Source organism: Pseudophryne corroboree, chromosome 2 (assembly GCF_028390025.1).
Source record: "Pseudophryne corroboree isolate aPseCor3 chromosome 2, aPseCor3.hap2, whole genome shotgun sequence".
In the NCBI taxonomy this organism is placed as follows: Eukaryota; Metazoa; Chordata; class Amphibia; order Anura; family Myobatrachidae; genus Pseudophryne; species Pseudophryne corroboree.
In genome coordinates this window covers 573,121,198-573,144,443 of record NC_086445.1, presented here as the reverse complement: position 1 = coordinate 573,144,443, position 23,246 = coordinate 573,121,198, and the positions used below count along the sequence as shown (strand labels likewise).

The 23,246-nt window shown below is 46.0% G+C and overlaps 1 protein-coding gene and 1 non-coding gene across 5 annotated transcripts in view; both read left to right on the top strand.

The window, feature by feature from the left end:
* The window catches only part of SFPQ (splicing factor proline and glutamine rich), a 94,732-nt gene that overhangs the window by 40,930 nt on the left and 30,556 nt on the right, over nt 1-23,246 (top strand). For 2 of the 4 annotated variants that reach the window (XM_063954422.1, XM_063954420.1), the window contains exons 3-9: nt 15,514-15,815; nt 18,854-18,949; nt 19,403-19,599; nt 19,916-20,000; nt 20,107-20,221; nt 20,587-20,632; nt 20,713-20,819. In XM_063954422.1, coding sequence (XP_063810492.1) covers nt 15,514-15,815; nt 18,854-18,949; nt 19,403-19,599; nt 19,916-20,000; nt 20,107-20,221; nt 20,587-20,632; nt 20,713-20,819 — 948 coding nt within the window. Of the gene's footprint in view, nt 1-15,513; nt 15,816-18,853; nt 18,950-19,402; nt 19,600-19,915; nt 20,001-20,106; nt 20,222-20,586; nt 20,633-20,712; nt 20,832-23,246 lie in introns of all 4 variants that reach the window. The other 2 variants (XM_063954421.1, XM_063954419.1) reach the window with 1 other exon arrangement.
* LOC135054168 (U5 spliceosomal RNA) lies at nt 5,836-5,956 on the top strand. The gene has a single exon (XR_010243405.1). It is a non-coding gene; the product is annotated as a U5 spliceosomal RNA (small nuclear RNA).

Genomic DNA, 23,246 nt, shown 5'->3' with positions numbered 1-23,246 from the left:
TTGCACTCTGGCATCAAGAGTAAGTGCGCTGTCCATTTCTGCCAGAAGAGGGTTATGGACGCGACAGTGGTCAGGTGATGCGGATTCCAAACGGCATATGGAAGTATTGCCGTATAAAGGGGAGGAGTTATTTGGGGTCGGTCTATCGGACCTGGTGGCCACGGCAACGGCTGGGAAATCCACCTTTTTACCCCAGGTCACCTCTCGGCAGAAAAAGACACCGTCTTTTCAGGCTCAGTCCTTTCGTCCCCATAAGGGCAAGCGGGCAAAAGGCCACTCGTATCTGCCCCGGGGCAGAGGAAGGGGAAAAAGACTGCAGCAGGCAGCCTCTTCCCAGGAACAGAAGCCCTCCCCCGCTTCTGCCAAGTCCTCAGCATGACGCTGGGGCCTTACAAGCGGACTCAGGCACGGTGGGGGCCCGTCAAGAATTTCAGCGCGCAGTGGGCTCACTCGCAAGTGGACCCCTGGATCCTGCAGGTAGTATCTCAGGGGTACAAATTGGAATTCGAGACGTCTCCCCCTCGCCGGTTCCTGAAGTCTGCTTTACCAACGTCTCCCTCCGACAGGGAGGCGGTATTGGAAGCCATTCACAAGCTGTATTCCCAGCAGGTGATAATCAAGGTACCCCTCCTACAACAGGGAAAGGGGTATTATTCCACGCTGTTTGTGGTACCGAAGCCGGACGGCTTGGTGAGACCTATTTTAAATCTGAAATCCTTGAACACTTACATACAAAGGTTCAAATTCAAGATGGAGTCACTCAGAGCAGTGATAGCGAACCTGGAAGAAGGGGACTATATGGTGTCTCTGGACATCAAGGATGCTTACCTCCATGTCCCAATTTGCCCTTCTCACCAAGGGTACCTCAGGTTTGTGGTACAGAACTGTCACTATCAGTTTCAGACGCTGCCGTTTGGATTGTCCACGGCACCCCGGGTCTTTACCAAGGTAATGGCCGAAATGATGATTCTTCTTCGAAGAAAAGGCGTATTAATTATCCCTTACTTGGACGATCTCCTGATAAGGGCAAGGTCCAGCGAACAGTTAGAGGTCGGAGTAGCACTATCTCAAGTAGTACTACGACAGCACGGGTGGATTCTAAATATTCCAAAATCGCAGCTGATTCCGACGACACGTCTGTTGTTCCTAGGGATGATTCTGGACACAGTCCAGAAAAAGGTGTTTCTCCCGGAGGAGAAAGCCAGGGAGTTATCCGACCTAGTCAGGAACCTCCTAAAACCAGGCCAAGTGTCAGTGCATCAATGCACAAGGGTCCTGGGAAAAATGGTGGCTTCTTACGAAGCGATTCCATTCGGCAGATTCCACGCAAGAACTTTTCAGTGGGATCTGCTGGACAAATGGTCCGGATCGCATCTTCAAATGAATCAGCGGATAACCCTGTCTCCAATGACAAGGGTGTCTCTCCTGTGGTGGTTACAGAGTGCTCATCTTCTAGAGGGCCGCAGATTCGGCATTCAGGACTGGGTCCTGGTGACCACGGATGCCAGCCTGAGAGGCTGGGGAGCAGTCACACAGGGAAGAAATTGCCAGGGCTTGTGGTCAAGCATGGAAACGTCACTTCACATAAATATCCTGGAACTAAGGGCCATTTACAATGCCCTAAGTCAGGCAAGGCCTCTGCTTCAGGGTCAGCCGGTGTTGATCCAGTCGGACAACATCACGGCAGTCGCCCACGTAAACAGACAGGGCGGCACAAGAAGCAGGAGGGCAATGACGGAAGTTGCAAGGATTCTTCGCTGGGCGGAAAATCATGTGATAGCACTGTCAGCAGTGTTCATTCCGGGAGTGGACAACTGGGAAGCAGACTTCCTCAGCAGACACGACCTCCACCCGGGGGAGTGGGGATTTCACCCAGAAGTCTTCCACATGATTGTGAACCGTTGGGAAAAACCAAAGGTGGACATGATGGCGTCCCGCCTTAACAAAAAACTGGACAGATATTGCGCCAGGTCAAGGGACCCTCAGGCAATAGCTGTGGACGCTCTGGTAACACCGTGGGTGTACCAGTCAGTGTATGTGTTCCCTCCTCTGCCTCTCATACCCAAGGTACTGAGAATCATAAGAAGGAGAGGAGTAAGGACTATACTCGTGGCTCCGGATTGGCCAAGAAGGACTTGGTACCCGGAACTTCAAGAGATGCTCACGGAAGACCCGTGGCCTCTACCTCTAAGAAAGGACCTGCTCCAGCAGGGACCCTGTCTGTTCCAAGACTTACCGCGGCTGCGTTTGACGGCATGGCGGTTGAACGCCGGATCCTGAAGGAAAAAGGCATTCCGGATGAAGTCATCCCTACCCTGATCAAAGCCAGGAAGGATGTAACTGTGCAACATTATCACCGTATTTGGCGTAAATATGTTGCGTGGTGTGAGGCCAGGAAGGCCCCTACAGAAGAATTTCAACTGGGTCGTTTCCTGCATTTCCTGCAAACAGGACTGTCTATGGGCCTAAAATTAGGGTCCATTAAGGTTCAAATTTCGGCCCTGTCGATATTCTTCCAAAAAGAACTAGCTTCAGTTCCTGAAGTTCAGACGTTTGTCAAGGGGGTACTGCATATACAGCCTCCTTTTGTGCCTCCAGTGGCACCTTGGGATCTCAATGTAGTTTTGGGGTTCCTAAAATCACATTGGTTTGAACCACTCACCACTGTGGACTTAAAATATCTCACATGGAAAGTGGTAATGCTGTTAGCCCTGGCTTCAGCCAGGCGTGTCTCAGAATTGGCGGCTTTATCCTATAAAAGCCCTTACCTAATTTTTCGTACGGACAGGGCAGAATTGTCCTCAATTTCTCCCTAAGGTGGTTTCAGCGTTTCACTTAAACCAGCCTATTGTGGTACCTGCGGCTACTAGGGACTTGGAGGATTCAAAGTTGCTGGACGTTGTCAGGGCCCTGAAAATATGTTTCCAGGACGGCTGGAGTCAGAAAATCTGACTCGCTGTTTATCCTGTATGCACCCAACAAGCTGGGTGCTCCTGCTTCTAAGCAGACTATTGCTCGTTGGATTTGTAGTACAATTCAGCTTGCACATTCTGTGGCAGGCCTGCCACAGCCAAAATCTGTAAAAGCCCATTCCACACGGAAAGTGGGCTCATCTTGGGCGGCTGCCCGAGGGGTCTCGGCTTTACAACTTTGCCGAGCAGCTACTTGGTCAGGGGCAAACACGTTTGCTAAATTCTACAAATTTGATATCCTGGCTGAGGAGGACCTGGAGTACTCTCATTCGGTGCTGCAGAGTCATCCGCACTCTCCCGCCCGTTTGGGAGCTTTGGTATAATCCCCATGGTCCTTTCGGAGTCCCCAGCATCCACTAGGACGTCAGAGAAAATAAGAATTTACTTACCGATAATTCTATTTCTCATAGTCCGTAGTGGATGCTGGGCGCCCATCCCAAGTGCAGATTGTCTGCAATACTTGTACATAGTTATTGTTACAAAAATCGGGTTATTTGTTGTGAGCCATCTTTTCAGAGGCTCCTCTGTTATCATGCTGTTAACTGGGTTCAGATCACAAGTTGTACGGTGTGATTGGTGTGGCTGGTATGAGTCTTACCCGGGATTCAAAATCCTTCCTTATTGTGTACGCTCGTCCGGGCACAGTATCCTAACTGAGGCTTGGAGGAGGGTCATGGGGGGAGGAGCCAGTGCACACCAGGTAGTCCTAAAGCTTTTACTTTTGTGCCCAGTCTCCTGCGGAGCCGCTATTCCCCATGGTCCTTTCGGAGTCCCCAGCATCCACTACGGACTATGAGAAATAGAATTATCGGTAAGTAAATTCTTATTTTTCTGTTTGTTCTAAGCAAGCAATGCAATTGTGCTCGGTGTGCTGCTTCAGTTGTAAACATTGGCCAGTTAAGCTAGTGCTGACATTGCAGGTTTTCTTTGCACCTATATGGGTTGTGACTGGAAACGGGAGATGCTGAAATGGCATCTGTAATGGCACCTTTTGTCAGTGCCACGGAATTTAATTCCTGTTCACCAAAAACACAATTTACCATGTTAGTTATAAAGCCTTGGAAAGCTGTCCTAAAATCTAACTGTTTCAGTGTGTTGCATTCACAAATTTGTTAGTTATCGCTTTAGTAAGGTATTTGTAGTTTTGCTATCCATCTCAGTGCATGGTATATTGTATTTCTTTTTCATCCACTAGGGGTCACTGGAGTACTCTTGGGATATGGGCGGCGTAGCAGAACAAAGGCACTGAATATTTAAATTTAGAACTCTCCACCCCTCCATATCCCTAGAGTACCTCAGTGTACGAACCCAGTGTTTTTTTCTGTGCTCAAAGCACTAACATCGGCTTGTGGGATTCCCACACTTGGATGGAAGATTTATTAATTTTTCATTTTGATTTTTTTTTTTAATTTTTAATTTTACACTTAGCACATCCCTTCCCAGTTTCTGGAAAAACATGGGTCCGGGATGGTGCCGCTGCAAGGCAGCGCATGGCGTGTCGGTCCTCACAAAGAGCACCCTCACAGCCACAGGCAGCCCACTGTCTCCTGCAACAGCTGGACGGAGCTTACAGAAAGAAGCCCCGTCACAGCCAGGAAGAAATGATCAAAGAGCTGGACGGAGCTTACATAAAGAAGCCCCGTCACAGCCAGCAAGAAGTTATCAAAGACGAGCTGGACGGAGCTTACAGAAGAAGCCCCGTCACAGCCAGGAACAAGCTGGACGGAGCTTACAGAAAGAAGCCCCGTCGCAGCCAGGAACAAGATGACTTGAAAGCTGGACGGAGCTTACACAGAGAAGCCCCGTCGCAGCCTTGAATAGGAGGAAGGTAAGCTGGGGAACGGGGCGGTCAGCGCAGGCTGCCGCCCCGCTAGGTGGGTCACAGTGAATGCCGCTTCCACGCACCGCCCGCCACAGCGACCAGCCGCTACGTCTGAGACTCGCTCCAGACGGCAGCGCTACGTCTGCCCGTCCCAGCCGCTCCGTCCGGCCGACAACATCCACCCGCAGACGCTCACTAACAGCGTTAACAGGGTGACAACCGGGCCGCTGCTCCGTCCGACCGCCCAGCACCGCAGATGCCAGCCTCCCTGCAAGTCTTCCCGGCTGTTCCTGAGAAGACAGTGTTACAGGGGGGAAGGGGGGCGGTGGAATCGGGCGACTCACTGCTGAAAGGGTATGTAAAATACATATATAAACAGCAGTTATATATGCAGCCAGAGGTGACAGTAAATAATGCAGACATGTATTGTAACCTGTCCTGTGATATCAGAATATTAATGATTATCATGTATAATAGGCTATTGAGCCTATATATATTATCTGTGATGATCACTGTATAATAGGCTATTGAGCCTATATTAATGTATGTGATTATCACTGTATAATATGCTATTGAGCCTATATATTAATATCTGTAATTATCAAATAGGCTATTGAGCCTATATTAATGCTGTATAATAGCCTATTGAGCATATATATATTAATGTCTGTAATTATCATAGGCTATTGAGCCTATATATATATATATATATATATATATATATATATATATATATATATATATATATATATATATATATATATATATATATATATATTTTTATTCATAGAGCATGTGTTGTACCCATACTGTGATTATACTGTATAAGAGGCTATATTAACACTGAACAATTGTAACTTGTTCAGGTGATTATCACAGTCAGCATGGCAAAGGGGCCATTTTAACATGCTTCCTGTTTTTCCAGTTTGTAATTCTGGAACATTCCTGCCCTACATCTCTAAGCCACCAGAGGCGCAGGGGTGTTAGTGGGAATTTGGTTCGGGTTTCACATGCCCATGTGAATTGCTTTTCACATAAAGAATACTCTGGTTTCTCTTCAGATCGAATAAAGCTTTCGCTTTTTACTACAGATTTCCGTTGAGAGAAACAACCATGAGTTTCATATAAATATGCTTTTCAGCAATAAAATATATATATGATGATAACTTCAATAAGTCGTGCAAGTGTCTGTCCGTTGACTATTGTGGTGTCTGTCTGCATAGCGAGTAAGGCTCTAGCGCAGACTAAAAATTGCATTGGCAATTCAAATTAAAAGAGCGGTAACGGAGTCTCGGAAGTTACTCCACCAGCACTAACGAAGGACAGTCTTTCCAAAGGGCCAATTTCCCTTTGGGTACCAGGGTGTTTATTTAACTGGTCTTATAATTTAATGCACGATTCTATGTCAAATCTCACACCGATAACTATGAGTGAGAAGGGTACATTAGTCCAGCACTCAGATAGTGCGGCCCAGTGAGTCAATGTCTACGTTTTTACAGAGACTAAGTAGACTCTAACCACTATTTAATCGTTTCCAAAATGACGCGATCCGCCATTGGTAAATGCGTCTGTGTCAAACATTATAAAGACCCAAGATACATTTGGGTCACTAGACTATGTATGGAAACAATAAACTGTTAAAAGAAGCTGCAGAGTATATCTGTAAAGCTTCTGCTAACGCCGGTTACTTCGATTCTCACTTTTCATCGTCGCTAGTTTAAGCGCGACAAGGCCAGAGCTTGTTTGGTCCTAAATTTGATATTCAGCCATTACCGCATCCAGTATCAAAACGGAAATACTTGTGCCGGCGTTTAATCCCTTTAGACTTCAGTTTTTTCAAGGCGGTGGTACAAAACAGTCACGCCTTGTAACGACAGGACGCTACAGTCAGCAAGCCAGTGGCTTGATGACCTCTTAGGCCATCTCCATTTTCCAATGTGGAAGCGCGTCTTTACACGTTACATTTGCGGGGTTTCCAGACATCAACTCATGGATGTCTCAGCTATTTACAGATTAAAGGATAAGACTGCCTCTGTCGAACGGTTTGGCAGGTTGCCATTTAGTCTCTGCTAGTTTTCAGCTGTCTTTATAACCAGGCAGTAGTACACCAACAGAGTCAGGGTTACTTATTCCCCTCTGTTTGGGGGTAACAAAACCAGACAGCTCCGTCGCAGTCTCAATCAGCAAGTCACTTAATGCAGTTTGAAAATGGATTTTCTGCGGTTAGTATTTGCATATTGGAGCCACAAAATTGCATAATTTCACTTGATCTTCACAATGCGTATTTACCCATTCCGGTTTGGTCATCACAGGTTCTAGCGTTTGCAAAACGCCACAACCATTAACCATTTCAGGTCTACCATTTGGCTTCTTGTCAACGCCTCGGGTATTTACCAAAGTGATGTTGGTGATGATGGCTCATCTCAGAGACCTGCCAGTGACAATCGTTCCATACTTAGACGATCTGCTCATAAGAACTCTGTCTCAACAAAGTTCCTTTAACTTGCGCTACTAATGTATACTGCGGTGGCAGATCAAGTTCAAAAATAATCGCATCTAATTCCGTCTAAACGACGTCAATTCCTAGGTAAGATTATAAATACGGTAAATCGAAGACATTTACCTACTACACCAGCAAGAACAAATGTACATCTAGTAATTAGTGCAAAACACGCACACTAGCGGTACATTGCTGTATTCGCCTGTTAAGAATAATGATGTGTTTCAAAGCGATTTAGTTCGCCGGCCTTCACTCGCGTTTCCCACAGAGGGGCGAGGGTGTATATAATCTGGACGAGAGTCTCAGAGGTTCAGGAGTTGTAGTTAAAAAAGATCAGCGACAGAGGTTCTGAAACGGATCACGACAGATTGCTGTCGATAAATGTCCTGGAACTCCGTGCATTTTACAATGCACTACATGCTTCGCTTTCAGTCTGACCAACAGTCAGACAACGCAACGGGAGTTGCATACACAACAACCAGGGAGAACCAAGAAGCCGCATGGCAATGCGGCAGGTAACTCGAATCCTCAATTGCCCAGAACACCATTATGTGATAATGTCAACGGGGTTCATTCCTTGAGTGGACATCTGTTAGACAGATGATCTCACCCGTCAGGATTTAGATCCTGAAAACTGGACATTAAATCCAGAGGTGTTTCATATGTGAGTCCACAGAAGGGGGTTACCCTCAGGTATACATGATGGCATCTCGCCACAATTACAAAAGCTCAGTATGTGTACAAAACAACAGATCACAAGGGCAGTGGCGGTGGAGTCTCTCACATTCGTGTGGTCATTCAGCATCGTGTATCTGGCTCCACCATTTTCCGCTGCTCTCTCCGTTGCCAAAACGGATCATAAGACAGTTCGTCACAGTCATACTAGTGATATCTCATGGGTTTCGGAGAGCTTGCTTCTCGAATCTCCAAGGAATACTTGCACACGATCTTGGCCCGCTCATAATACGTCCAGCCTGTTACAACAGGGAACGTTCTTTTACCCATAGTTACCTATGTACCTATTACCTATGTACCGCAGCTGCGGTTGACGGGGTGAGGGTTCAGACCGCCCTCTTAAGAAAAGAAATAGGGCATTACAGTATTATACCAACCATGTTACGAGCTAGTAAGCCGCTTAAGGCAGCTCATTATTACAAAATTTGGTGTGCTTACATAGGTGGTAAAGCTCGGAAGTTTCCGACATCATCCTTCAAGTTACCCGTATTCTGTTAAACGGGGTGGGATGGAAAACTGCGTTTATCTGCACTGAGGGTGCAGGTATCTGTGTGGTCAACTTATTTTCAAAGACGTTTGACTCTATTGCGTCTGTACACACCTTTCTACAAGGTGTCATCAAAGTGCAGCCTCCATTTATCCCACCTACAGCGCCAGGTGACTTGAGGTTGGGTTCAGATTTCTTATAGTTTTCATATTTTGAACCCTTACAATAAATGGGGATTAAGTTTCTCACTTGGGAAAACATTTTTCTTCTAGCCTTAGCTTCGGCAAGGGTTTTGTTTTCATATTTGGGTGCCTTGTATTCCAAGCCACCGTATTTGAGTTTTCTCATGACAAAGCAGATCTTCGGACGAATTCCGCGTTCTTATTCTTCACATCAATAAACCAATAGTGGTTCCTGTGTTGACAGCACATTCTAGAATTCTGAATGTGGTACACGCATTACGCGTCTATATGTCCCGAACGTCTACAGTACGTGATACGGATACGTTGTTTGTTCTCTATAATGCTGCCAACTGGGGTTAGCCAGTTTCTCAGCAGACATTATCCAGTGGGATAATAATGACTACAAGTCAGGCTTACTTTAAGGCTAAGTTACAATCGCCTACGTCAGTAATAGCTCATCCCACAGGTTCTGTGGGAATGTCAGACCCAGCGGGTCGTGGAGCGTCCACGACGCGGCTACATAGCCTTCAGTGCACCACGTTTGTGCACGTTTACACGTTATGAATGGTTGCGGCATCAGCATCTAGCTTTCTCTATCGTCCTAGTGGATGCTGGGGTTCCTGAAAGGACCATGGGGAATAGCGGCTCCGCAGGAGACAGGGCACAAAAGTAAAGCTTTCCGATCAGGTGGTGTGCACTGGCTCCTCCCCCTATGACCCTTCTCCAAGCCAGTTAGATTTTTGTGCCCGGCCGAGAAGGGTGCAATCTAGGTGGCTCTCCTAAAGAGCTGCTTAGAAAAGTTTAGCTTAGGTTTTTTATTTTACAGTGAGTCCTGCTGGCAACAGGATCACTGCAACGAGGGACTTAGGGGAGAAGAAGTGAACTCACCTGCGTGCAGGATGGATTGGCTTCTTGGCTACTGGACATCAGCTCCAGAGGGACGATCACAGGTACAGCCTGGATGGTCACCGGAGCCTTGCCGCCGGCCCCCTTGCAGATGCTGAAGTAAGAAGAGGTCCAGAATCGGCGGCAGAAGACTCCTCAGTCTTCTAAAGGTAGCGCACAGCACTGCAGCTGTGCGCCATTTTCCTCTCAGCACACTTCACACGGCAGTCACTGAGGGTGCAGGGCGCTGGGAGGGGGGCGCCCTGGGAGGCAAATGAATACCTATTTTGGCTAAAAATACCTCACATATAGCCTCCGGAGGCTATATGGAGATATTTAACCCCTGCCAGAATCCGTTAAGAGCGGGAGACGAGGCCGCCGAAAAAGGGGCGGGGCCTATCTCCTCAGCACACAGCGCCATTTTCCCTCACAGAAAGGCTGGAGGGAAGGCTCCCAGGCTCTCCCCTGCACTGCACTACAGAAACAGGGTTAAAACAGAGAGGGGGGGCACTAATTTGGCGTTAGAAATATATAAAAAAGATGCTATAAGGGAAAACACTTATATAAGGTTGTCCCTATATAATTATAGCGTTTTTGGTGTGTGCTGGTAAACTCTCCCTCTGTCTCTCCAAAGGGCTAGTGGGTCCTGTCCTCTATCAGAGCATTCCCTGTGTGTGTGCTGTGTGTCGGTACGTGTGTGTCGACATGTATGAGGACGATGTTGGTGAGGAGGCGGAGCAATTGCCTGTAATGGTGATGTCACTCTCTAGGGAGTCGACACCGGAATGGATGGCTTATTTAGGGAATTACGTGATAATGTCAACACGCTGCAAGGTCGGTTGACGACATGAGACGGCCGACAAACAATTAGTACCGGTCCAGACGTCTCAAAAACACCGGGGGTTTTAAAACGCCCGTTTACTTTAGTCGGTCGACACAGACACAGACAGGGAAACTGAATCCAGTGTCGACGGTGAATAAACAAACGTATTCCTTATTAGGGCCACACGTTAAAGGCAATGAAGGAGGTGTTACATATTTCTGATACTACAAGTACCACAAAAGAGGGTATTATGTGGGATGTGAAAAAACTACCGTAGTTTTTCCTGAATCAGATAAATTAAATAAAGTGTGTGATGATGCGTGGGTTCCCCCCGATAGAAAATTATGGGCGGTATACCCTTTCCCGCCAGAAGTTAGGGCGCGTTGGGAAACACCCCTTAGGGTGGATAAGGCGCTCACACGCTTATCAAAACAAGTGGCGGTACCGTCTATAGATAGGGCCGTCCTCAAGGACCAGCTGACAGGAGGCTGGAAAATATCATAAAAAGTATATACACACATACTGGTGTTATACTGCGACCAGCGATCGCCTCAGCCTGGATGTGCAGAGCTGGGGTGGCTTGGTCGGATTCCCTGACTAAAAATATTGATACCCTTGACAGGGACAGTATTTTATTGACTATAGAGCATTTAAAGGATACATTTCTATATATGCGAGATGCACAGAGGGATATTTGCACTCTGGCATCAAGAGTAAATGCGATGTCCATATCTGCCAGAAGATGTTATGGACACGACAGTGGTCAGGTGATGCAGATTCCAAACGGCACAAAGGTGTATTGCCGTATAAAGGAAGAGGAGTTATTTGGGGTCGGTCCATCGGACCTGGTGGCCACGGCAACTGCTGGAAAATCCGCCGTTTTTACCCTAAGTCACATCTCTGCAGAAAAAGACACCGTCTTTTCAGCCTCAGTCCTTTCGTCCCTATAAGATCATATCTGCCCAGGGATAGAGGAAAGGGAAGAAGACTGCAGCAGGCAGCCCATTCCCAGGAACAGAAGCGTTCCACCGCTTCTGACAAGTTCTCAGCATGGCGCTGAGACCGTACAGGACCCCTGGATCCTACAAGTAGTATCCCAGGGGTACAGATTGGAATGTCGAGACGTTTCCCCTTCGCAGGCTCCTGAAGTCTGTTTTACCAAGGTCTCCCTCCGACAAGGAGGCAGTATGGAAAAAAATTCACAAGCTGTATTCCCAGCAGGTGATTATTAAATTACCCCTCCTACTACAAGAAAAGGGGTATTATTCCACACTATATTGTGGTACTGAAGCCAGAAGGCTAGGTGAGACTTATTCTAAAAAATTTTTTGAACACTTACAAAGGTTCAAATCAAGATGGAGTCACTCAGAGCAGTGATAACGAACCAGGAAGAAGGGGACTATATAGTGTCCCGGGACATCAGGGATGCTTACCTCTATGTCCCAAATTTGCCCTTCTCACTAAGGGTACCTCAGGTTCGTGGTGCAGAACTGTCACTATCAGTTTCAGACGCTGCCGTTTGGATTGTCCACGGCACCCCGGGTCTTTACCAAGGTAATGGCCGAAATGATGATTCTTCTTCGAAGAAAAGGCGTCTTAATTATCCCTTACTTGGACGATCTCCTGATAAGGGCATAGTCCAGGGAACAGTTGGAGGTCGGAGTAGCACTATCTCGGATACTGCTACAACAGCACGGGTGGATTCTAAATATTCCAAAATCGCAGCTGATCCCGACGACACGTCTGCTGTGCCTAGGGATGATTCTGGACACAGTCCAGAAAAAGGTGTTTCTCCCGGAAGAGAAAGCCAGGGAGTTATCCGAGCTAGTCAGGAACCTCCTAAAAACAGTGCATCATTGCACAAGGGTCCTGGTAAAAATGGTGGCTTCCTACGAAGCAATTCCATTCGGCAGATTTCACGCAAGAACTTTTCAGTGGGATCTGCTGGACAAAATGGTCCGGATCGCATCTTCAGATGCATCAGCGGATAACCCTATATCCAAGGACAAGGGTGTCTCTCCTGTGGTGGTTATAGAGTGCTCATCTTCTAGAGGGCCGCAGATTCGGCATTCAGGATTGGATGCTGGTGACCATGGAGCCCAGCCCGAGAGGCTGGGGAGCAGTCACACAAGGAAAAAATTTCCAGGGAGTGTGATCAAGTCTGGAGACTTTTCTCCACATAAATATACTGGAGCTAAGGGTAAATTTATAATGCTCTAAGCTTAGCAAGACCTCTGCTTCAAGGTCAGCCGGTATTGATCCAGTGGGAAAACCATCACGGCAGTCGCCCACGTAAACAGACAGGGCGACACAAGAAGCAGGAGGGCAATGGCAAAAACTGCAAGGACTTTTCGCTGGGCGGAAAATCATGTGATAGCACTGTCAGCAGTGTTTCATCCCGGGAATGGAAACTGGGAAGCAGACTTCCTCAGCAGGCACGACCTCCACCCGGGAGAGTGGAAACTTCATCGGGAAGTTTTTTCCACATGATTGTAAACCGTTGGGAAATACCAAAGGTGGACATGATGGCGTCCCGTCTGAACAAAAAACGGGACAGGTATTGCGCCAGGTCAAGAGACCCTCAGGCAATAGCTGTGGACGTTCTGGTAACACCGTGGGTGTACCAGTCGGTGTATGTGTTCCCTCCTCTGCTTCTCATACCTAAGGTGCTGAGAATTATAAGACGTAGAGGAGTAAGAACTATACTCATGGCTCCGGATTGGCCAAGAAGGACTTGGTACCCGGAACTTCAAGAGATGCTTACAGAGGTCTTATGGCCTCTGCCGCTAAGAAGGGACTTGCTTCAGCAAGTACCATGTCTGTTCCAAGACTTACCGCAGCTGCGTTGGTCGGCATGGCGGTGGAAAGCCGGATCCTAAGGGAAAAAGGCATTCCGGAAGAGGTCATTCCTACCCTGGTCAAAGCCAGAAAGGAGGTGACCGCACAACATTATCACCACATGTGGCGAAAATATGTTGCGTGGTGTGAGGCCAGGAAGGCCCCACAAAGAAATTTCAACTCGGTCATTTCCTGCAAACAGGAGTGTCTATGGGCCTCAAATTGGGGTCCATTAAGGTTCAAATTTCGGCCCTGTCGATTTTCTTCCAGAAAGAATTGGCTTCAGTTCCTGAAGTCCAGAAGTTTGTCAAGGGAGTATTGCATATACAACCCCCTTTTGTGCCTCCAGTGGCACTGTGGGATCTCAACGTAGTTCTGGGATTCCTCAAATCACATTGGTTTAAAACCAGTCAAATCTGTGGATTTGAAGCATCTCACATGAAAAGTGACCATGCTCTTGGCCCTGGCCTGGACCAGGCGAGTGTCAAATTGGTGGTTTTTTCTCAAAAAAGCCCATATCTGTTTGTCCATTCGGACAGGGCAGAGCTGCGGACTCGTCCCCAGTTCTCTCCCTAAGGTGGTGTCAGTGTTTCACCTGAACCAGCTTATTGTGGTGCCTTGCACCTACTAGGGACTTGGAGGACTCCAAGTTGCTAGATGTTGTCAGGGCCCTGAAAATATGTTCCAGGACGGCTGGAGTCAGGAAAACTGACTTGCTGTTATCCTGTATGCACCCAACAAACTGGGTGCTCTTGCTTCTAAGCAGACTATTGCTAGTTGGATGTGTAATACAATTCAGCATGCACATTCTGTGGCAGGCCTGCCACAGCCAAAATATGTAAATGCCCATTCCACAAGGAAGGTGGGCTCATCTTGGGCGGCTGCCCGAGGGGTCTCGGCTTTACAACCTTGCCGAGCAGCTACTTGGTCAGGGGCAAACACGTTTGCTAAATTCTACAAATTTGATACCCTGGCTAAGGAGGACCTGGAGTTCTCTCATTCGGTGCTGCAGAGTCATCCGCACTCTCCCGCCCGTTTGGGAGCTTTGGTATAATCCCCATGGTCCTTTCAGGAACCCCAGCATCCACTAGGACGATAGAGAAAATAAGAATTTACTTACCGATAATTCTATTTCTCGGAGTCCGTAGTGGATGCTGGGCGCCCATCCCAAGTGCGGATTATCTGCAATACTTGTACATAGTTACAAAAATCGGGTTATTATTGTTGTGAGCCATCTTTTCAGAGGCTCCGCTGTTATCATACTGTTAACTGGGTTTAGATCACAAGTTGTACGGTGTGATTGGTGTGGCTGGTATGAGTCTTACCCGGGATTCAAAATTCCTCCCTTATTGTGTACGCTCGTCCGGGCACAGTACCTAACTGGCTTGGAGGAGGGTCATAGGGGGAGGAGCCAGTGCACACCACCTGATCGGAAAGCTTTACTTTTGTGCCCTGTCTCCTGCGGAGCCGCTATTCCCCATGGTCCTTTCAGGAACCCCAGCATCCACTACGGACTCCGAGAAATAGAATTATCGGTAAGTAAATTCTTATTTTGGCTGCCTACTGTTACAAGTGTCAAACAGCTCTCCCGCCCACGAGGGAAGCTTTGGTACGTCCCAAGAGTACTCCAGTGACCCCTAGTGGATGAAAAAGAAAATAGGATTTTGGTACTTACCAGGTAAATCCTTTTCTTTGAATCCATAGGGGGCACTGGACGCCCACCCAGAGCAGTTTTACCTGGGTTGTTTTAAGCTCAGAGGAGCTTAGGGTAACACGTTTTACCTGGTTTGTATTAAGCTCAAAGGAGCTTATGGTAACACATTTTAACCGATTGGTTCAAACTATAAAGGTCTATCGGTTATGCTGTCAACTGTTTAGTTGACACTAACGTTATGGGTCAACTTTGTTGTTGTCAGTTATGTTATAGGAATTCTCCATTGTCAACCTCTCTATAGTAGTTCGCTCAGTAAAAACACTGGGTTCGTACCCTGAGGTACTCTAGGGATATGGAGGGGTGGAGAGTTCTAAATTTAAATATTCAGTGCCTTTGTTCTGCTACGCCGCCCATATCCCAAGAGTACTCCAGTGCCCCCTATGGATTCAAAGAAAAGGATTTACCTGGTAAGTACCAAAATCCTATTTTTTCATTAGTATTCATACTCTGATGCCAAGCTACTGAAACTTGTGTATTTGGTAGCATTTATTTCTGTTACCTCTTCAGTAGAGGCCATATTATGATGCTTTATTTTGTTTTCTTCTCCCTGTCCAGGAAACAAGAGCACTGGCTGAAATAGCAAAAGCAGAGCTGGATGACTTCCCCATGAGAGGAAGACAGCTCAGAGTACGTTTTGCCACCCACTCAGCTGCACTCTCTGTGCGCAATTTGTCTCAGTTTGTATCAAATGAACTTTTAGAAGAAGCTTTCAGTCAGTTTGGACCAGTTGAAAGAGCTGTGGTCATTGTGGATGATCGTGGAAGGTCAACGGGAAAAGGAATAGTAGAGTTTGCAGCAAAACCAGCTGCCAGGAAAGCATATGACCGCTGTAATGATGGTGTTCTCCTGTTGACAACGTAAGTTTCTTAAGTCTGCAATCCAAAATTCAATATGCTGGAATACTTTAGATTTGTGGCTTGCTTATGCATGTAGATTTTTGTATGCTTTTTATGATGTAATTTCACTTTCTCATATGTCCTAGAGCATAGGTTCTCAAACTCGGTTCTCAGGACCCCACACAGTGCATGTTTTGCAGGTAACCCAGCAAGTGCACAGGTGTATTCATTATTCACTGACACATTTTAAAAGGTTCACAGGTGGAGCTAATGACCTCACTTGTGATTCTGTGAGGAGACCTGCAAAACATGCACTGTGTGGGGTCCTGAGGACAGAGTTTGAGAACCTGCGTCCTAGAGGATGCTGGGGTCACATAAAGAACCATGGGGTATAGACTGGATCCGCAGGAGACATGGGCACTTTAAGACTTTCAAAGGGTGTAAACTGGCTCCTCCCTCTATGCTCCTCCTCCAGACTCCAGTTTAGAATCTGTGCCCAGTGAGACTGGATGCACTCTGAGGAGCTCTACTGAGTTTCTCTGAAAAGACTGTTAGGTTTTTTACTTTCAGGGAGCACTGCTGGCAAGTCTCCCTGCTTCGTGGGACTTATGGGAGAGAAGTCAGACCTACTTCTGTGAGTTTAAAGGCTCTGCTTCTTTGGCTACAGGACACCATTAGCTCCCGAGGGTCTGATCGCTAGGTACGCCTAGATGCTCATTCCCAGAGCCGGCCATCACCCCCCTTACAGAGCCAGAAGGCAGGTGAGTAGAAGACTTCAGTGACTGCTTCAGAGGTACCGCACAGCGGCTGCGCTGCACGCCATGCTCCCACACAACGGCACTACAGGGTGCATGTGGGGGGGGCAGGGGACGGCGAGACTGGCAAGAGGGGACAAGGTGCCTAGCCACTGTCCGAGCCCCCGACAGTATAAAGATTTTGGATAAATAGCGGGGCTGAAGTGCGCCATTATGGGGGGGGGGGGGGGGCTTAGTCCTCAAAGCTTATATCAGCGCCACTTTCTCCACAGAAGCTGCAGAGACGCTGGTCCTTCCTTACACTGCTGTACAAGTAACTGTGCAAAACTGGGGGGGGGGGGGGGGGGGGGGGAACAGTGATTTTTGGTGTAATACAAGTTATTATAAAAGCGCTGCAGGTCTGGGACATTCTGTAACCGTTTCAGAACCGGGTTTAAGCGCTGGGTTGTGAGCTGGCAAACTTCCTCTGTGTCTCTGACAGGCTTTATTGTGGGTCTGTCCCCTATATGCCCTGTGTGCACGTGTGTCGGCATGTCAGAGGCTGAAGGCTCTTCCCAGGAGGAGACTGTTAGGGACACAAACGGCTGGGGGAGTGACCCTGTCGGCACAGCCGACACCTGATTGGGTGAATGTTTTCAGTGCTCTGAATGCTAATGTGGCTCTGTTAAATGAGTCTCAGAACCAGACTTGGAAGAAATCCGTAGGGGATGTTACAAGTCCAGACAAACGTTCATTTACCCAGCTGGTAGATACGGACACTGACTCAAGTGTCGACTATTGTGATGCCAGATTAGATCCAAAACTGGCAAAGAGCATTCAGTACATGATTGTGGCTATAAAAGATGTATAAAGGTGGTGTATTGTTTGGTGACTGCCTCGCTGAGTTGGTATCTATGGCTACCGCAGGTAAGTCATAATTTTTACCTTGTGTGCCTGCACCACAAAAGAAAGCACATCACTATCAGATGCAGTCCTTTCGGCCCAATAAATACAGAAAAGGCCGATTGTCTTCCTTCCTTGCTACTAGAGGAAAGGGAAAAGGTAAACTATCACCGGCCGTGGCTGGTTCCCAGGAGCAGAAGTCCTCCCCAGCTTCTGCCAAATCCACCGCATGATGCTGGGGCTCCTCTGCAGGAGTCCGCACCGGTGGGGGCAAATCTCAAGTTCTTCAGTCAGTTCTGGGCTCGTTCGGCCCTGGAGCCATGTGTTTTAGTAGTGTCCCAGGGGTACAAACTGGAGTTTCAAGACGTTGAATTAGCGGCCTTCTCTCACAAGAGCCCTTATTTGATCTTCCATGAAGAGAGCAGAGTTGAGGACTTGTAGTTTCGTCGTTACACTTGAACCAACCTATTGTGGTGCAAGTGGCTACTGATGCCTTGCTGGAATCGAAGTTTCTCGATGTAGTCAGAGCTTTGAAAATTTATGTCGCCAGAATGGCTCAGTTTAGGAAAAAGGAGGCTGTCCTGTATGCTCACCACAAGATTGGGGCTCCTGCTTCCAAGCAGACTATTGCACGTTGGATCTGTCATACGATTCAGCATGCTCATTCTACGGCTGCATTGCGGTTACCGAAATCGGTTAAGGCCCATTCTACGAGAAAGGTGGGCTCGTCCTGGGCGGCTGCCCGGGGGGGTCTCTATTACAACTTTGCCGAGCGGCTACTTGGTCAGGTTCAAACACCTTTGCGAAGTTCTAAAAGTTTGATACCCTGGCTGATGAGGACCTCGTTTGGTCAATCGGTGCTGCAGAGTCACCCGCACTCTCCCACCCATTCTAGAGCTTTTGTATAACCCCATGGTTCTTGATGTGACCCCAGAATCCTCTAGGACGTATGAGAAAATAGGATTTTAATACCTACCGGTAAATCCTTTTCTTAGTTCGTAGAGGATGCTGGGCGCCCGTCCCAGTGTGTACTGTATCATGCAGTTTTTTGTTACGTTTCAACACATGTTGTTTTAGCCTGTTGCTGACGTTCATGCCGTTTACTTGCGTTATGTTGAATGGCGTGCTTGAGGTGTGAGCTGGTATGTATCTCCTTAGTTTAACAGTAAATCCTTTTCCTCGAAATGTCCGTCTCCCTGGACACAGTTCCTATAACTGGAGTCTGGAGGAAGAGGCATAGAGGGAGGAGCCAGTTCACACCCTTTGAAAGTCTTAAAGTGCCCATATCTCCTGCGGATCCTGTCTATATACCCCATGGTTCTTGATGTGACTCCAGCATCTTCTACGGACTAAGAGAAAAGGATTTACCGGTGGGTATTAAAATCCTTTTTTTTTTTTTTTTTTTTTTTTTTTCACTTCTAGGACCCCAATGCCTGTTATTGTGGAGCCTCTGGAGCAGTTTGATGATGAGGATGGACTGCCAGAGAAACTTGCTCAGAAGAATCATTTATATCAAAAGTAAGCAGTCTAGTATGTTTTACATTTTTGTAAAACCCCCTATGTAACAAAAAAAAATGTGTGCTGACATTCTCTAGTGCATATGTTGTACAGGTTAAGTATTACATATCCAAAATGCATGGGTCCAAAAGTATTTTTGATGTTCCGTATTTTGGAATAACTGCATACCTTAAGGTTATGGTGATGGGACCCAAGTCTAAGCACAGAATGCATTTGTTTCATATACACCTTATACACACAGCCTGAAGGTCATTTTAGCCAATATTTTTAATAACTTTGTGTACTAAACAGTTTGTGTACATTGAGCCATCGGAAAACAAAGATTTCACTATCTCAGTCTCGCTCAAAATATTCTGTATTTCGGAGTATTTGGATATGGGATACTCAACCTGTATTAATTTGAGATTTGTTAATGTTTTCAGTTTAAACACATTTCCCCTCTTCTCCAAAAAGGGAAAGAGAGATCCCTCCTCGGTTTGCCCAGCATGGTTCCTTTGAGTTTGAATATTCTCAAAGATGGAAGTCTTTAGATGAAATGGAGAAACAACAAAGGCAGCAAGTGGAGAAAAATATGAAAGAAGCGAAGGAGAAGCTTGAAAGTGAGATGGAAGATGCTTTCCATGAACACCAAGCTAATCTATTGCGGCAAGGTTGGTTATTGGTCAATTTTTCGTTTTAAAAAATCAAGGGATCAAGGCTTGTTATCAAACGTCCTATTTGGAAATCCTATCTTCCACCTTCATTGTAAGTTTGTACAGTTGCCACTATGTGTGGTAGGGTTAATCATATTGACTACAATAAATTGCATTGTGTTTAATCTGCATTCTTAAACAAGTCGCACCATTTTTCCTTTGAGCTTTAAATTTGGCTTGGCTGTATAACTGCAAGCTTTAATTGTTTACTTTCAGTTGCAGTGTCATATACATGCACTGAATACATGGTTCATACAGGCTTTTTCTGCCATAGATTTGATGAGGCGCCAGGAGGAACTCAGACGTATGGAGGAAATGCATAACCAAGAAATGCAGAAGCGTAAGGAAATGCAGTTGAGGTGAGTTAAGCTTGAGTTTTAACGAGCACTGTTTTTTTTACGTAAACTTTATAAATTACCGAATACTATTTAAGCGGCTCTGCTTTTTTTTTTTTTTTTTTTCCAGACAAGAGGAGGAGCGACGCAGACGTGAGGAAGAAATTATGCTACGACAACGTGAAATGGAGGAGCAGATGATGCGCCAAAGAGAAGAGGGCTATCGAATGAGCTACATTGATCCTGTAAGTATATACTTTATATGTATATTTGTTTGCCATTCTACTTTGTAGCACAATCCGCTTACTTTACACACACACACACACACACACACACACACACACACACACACACACACACACACACACACACACACACACACACACACACACACACACACACACACCCACACCAGGGTTTACCCTACCCTTAGATTTTGATTTTTGTACTGTGGGAACAAACGGAGCATCCGGAGGAACACAGTAGGCTATAAATGCCTTGCATGGCACCCTGGTTCAAAATCTACTAAAGGTCTTTGCGGTGAGGAGTGCGCAGCTGACCATGCTTCCTGTTTTGGTGCCAGTCTCTAATAGATCTCTTTAATTTCCAGAGAGAACGTGACATGCGCATGGGAACAAATTCAATGTCCATGGGAGGTAAGGTGCATTTCAGGGTTTTTATTTAAATCATACTTTAAAACCTGGTTTTAATTTAGATTTTTTATTTATTTTTTTAGACCCTTATGGCACCACAGCACAGAAGTATCAATCCCTTGGGTCAACTAGTATGGGGTATGAGGGCAGTCCTGGCGTCACCCAGGCAGCAATTGCCACATCTCTGATGGCAAGTGACATGGTAATGTATCAGTTTGTGACTTGGTAGTGACAGTAACAGATGGACAATTTGTGGTACAAATGGTCCACCTGCTTTGGAAGACATAAAATATTTTGCACTTTCTTTTATACACAACTGACTTTATGCAGGCATCTTTCCACTAAGGGAAACACCAACACTTGTTCAGGCCTAGGAATTCAAAGCACCCACTGTCATTCATGGTGTTGCTTTGTGGAAGGCAGTCTCTTATACAGCAGTGAAATTCAGGTTTAGAAGAATCTTTCAAATAGTTCTGTATATAACTAATGCTGTTGTGATGATCTTGCGGTTATACACAACACCTTTTACAAAAGGTTTTAATATTCAAGCAGTTGACCATTTATAGCAGGTCTTTGTGTGCTTGTTGAGTGGTTGTACTCTTGCCTGTAACACACCTAAAGAAAGTTTGTTTGAAGAGAACAGACCTCTTTACAGTCATTTATGGGTCTGCATTCTCAATATGGGGTATATATGATCTGCATACTATCATTTAATGACTGGCAAAAGTTCCAAAGAACATTGTAGAGAGTGCTGACATACATTTAAATGGTTCTAGTCCACTATTTACTGCTGCAGGTTAAATACTTCTTTGCTAGACTTCTTGAACTTGTGCAGTATGCTGGCACCATGCCAGGATTGAACTGATCACAGAATGCACATTGATAGTCTTCAACCTTTATAGTTAAACTGTTAAATGTCAAGTTTGTAATGAAATTCAGGCTACTATAAAGAACAAACATTCACTGATGTATATGTAAAGCTTCCCATATTTAATACAATAGCTTGTATTTTGGTATGCAGTTATGATTAAGCATCTGAGGCTGACTGCAGTGTAAATCTGTCTTGTACAGAATTTTAAGTGTTAAGTAGGAATCATAGCAACTTAAATATTAACTTCTGATCTGAAACTTTAACATATACGTTTGTGAATGTTAGATCAGCCCTCGTCAAATGGTGACTTCATTAGGTTTAATGATGCTTTGCCACATCTTGATCTAAACCAGTAGTTCTTAAACTGTCCTCGGGGAACCTCCACAGGTCATGTTTTCCAGGTCACCTGGCAGGGGCCCTGTTTATCACAAACGGAAGTTTTAAAAATCCAAAGGTGACCTGGAAACATGAACTGTGTGTGGTCCTGAGGGCTGTTTGTGAACTACTAATCAAAGTCTTGCATATGTATTCCTTTTCTAGTGTGCCTGAACTACTGCATATCTACAGCATATTGTAGCAAATAGTCTGCTTCATTCCGGCAGACTTGGTTTAGATTAATTGAAGCAATGGGGAACAAATCTGATTCTTCATACCAGTGGCTTGTTACTATATAACAAACAGCTCTAAAGTGTTCTACCTGTGCAGTTTTGTACGAGGTTTAGCTATACAGATATTGAAGACTTATGATTAGAGAGGAATGTTCTAGTTGGTTAGGTATTGCCTAACCAGTGTCCATCATTTCATCTTTGTTAAGCAGCCTTTTCTGGTCATTGTATCTTAGAATTTTTATAGAAATCTACTGATAGCATCTTAAACTTGAGTTTTCCAGTATTTGTTACTTAGACTAAAGATTGTTACTGTTGATACACGGGTTGCTGCCATGAAATGTTCAGTTGCCTCCACGATTCACCAATATGACTATACTTGCACCTGACATTTTACGGCTTATTTTATACAACCAATTGCAGACCAAGAGTATTTAGCATGCTGCTGTCCAGCTGCAGTGGTACTACACACCCCAGCAAGTAGTTTCATTAGGTTCCAATACAGGGATTGGCTCCTTGTTAAGGTGAAGAGCCAGCTTAATTTTTGGATTTCAGGCCATTGTCTGCGACCAAAATATGAGGATTTGTGAAGACCACCACACGAGTCAACATATGCTTCTGCAATGGTCATCCAATTCTGCCGTATGCCTCAAATTGATGGTTTGCCATAGCGAACACCTATTAAATCGCATACCAGTCAATCGGACATCTCTTAACCCAGACGTGGGGTGCAAACAAACAGCACATGGATTAAGATACATAATCAGGGCAGACATGACTACATATCAAGAGCAGAGTGCATATTATCTGCTCTGGATGCTAGCTCTGCCTAGAGCATGTAGATAGGGGGCTGGAAACAAACCTCCCAGAGGCAATATACACCTGGGGACAGTGAGGTGCTCTCTGCGTCGTTAGCGTAATTAGAGCCACAACTTCACTACCTTTTTCTTTATCATCCACTAGGGGTCACTGGAGTACTCTTGGGATATGGACGGGCGGAGCCGAACAAAGGCACTGAATATTCAAATTTAGGACCCTCCCACCCCTCCATATCCCCGAGTACCTCAGTGTACTATCTCAGTGTTTTTTCGGTGCTCACAGCACGAACATCGGCTTGTGGTATAGCCACACTTGGATTTTT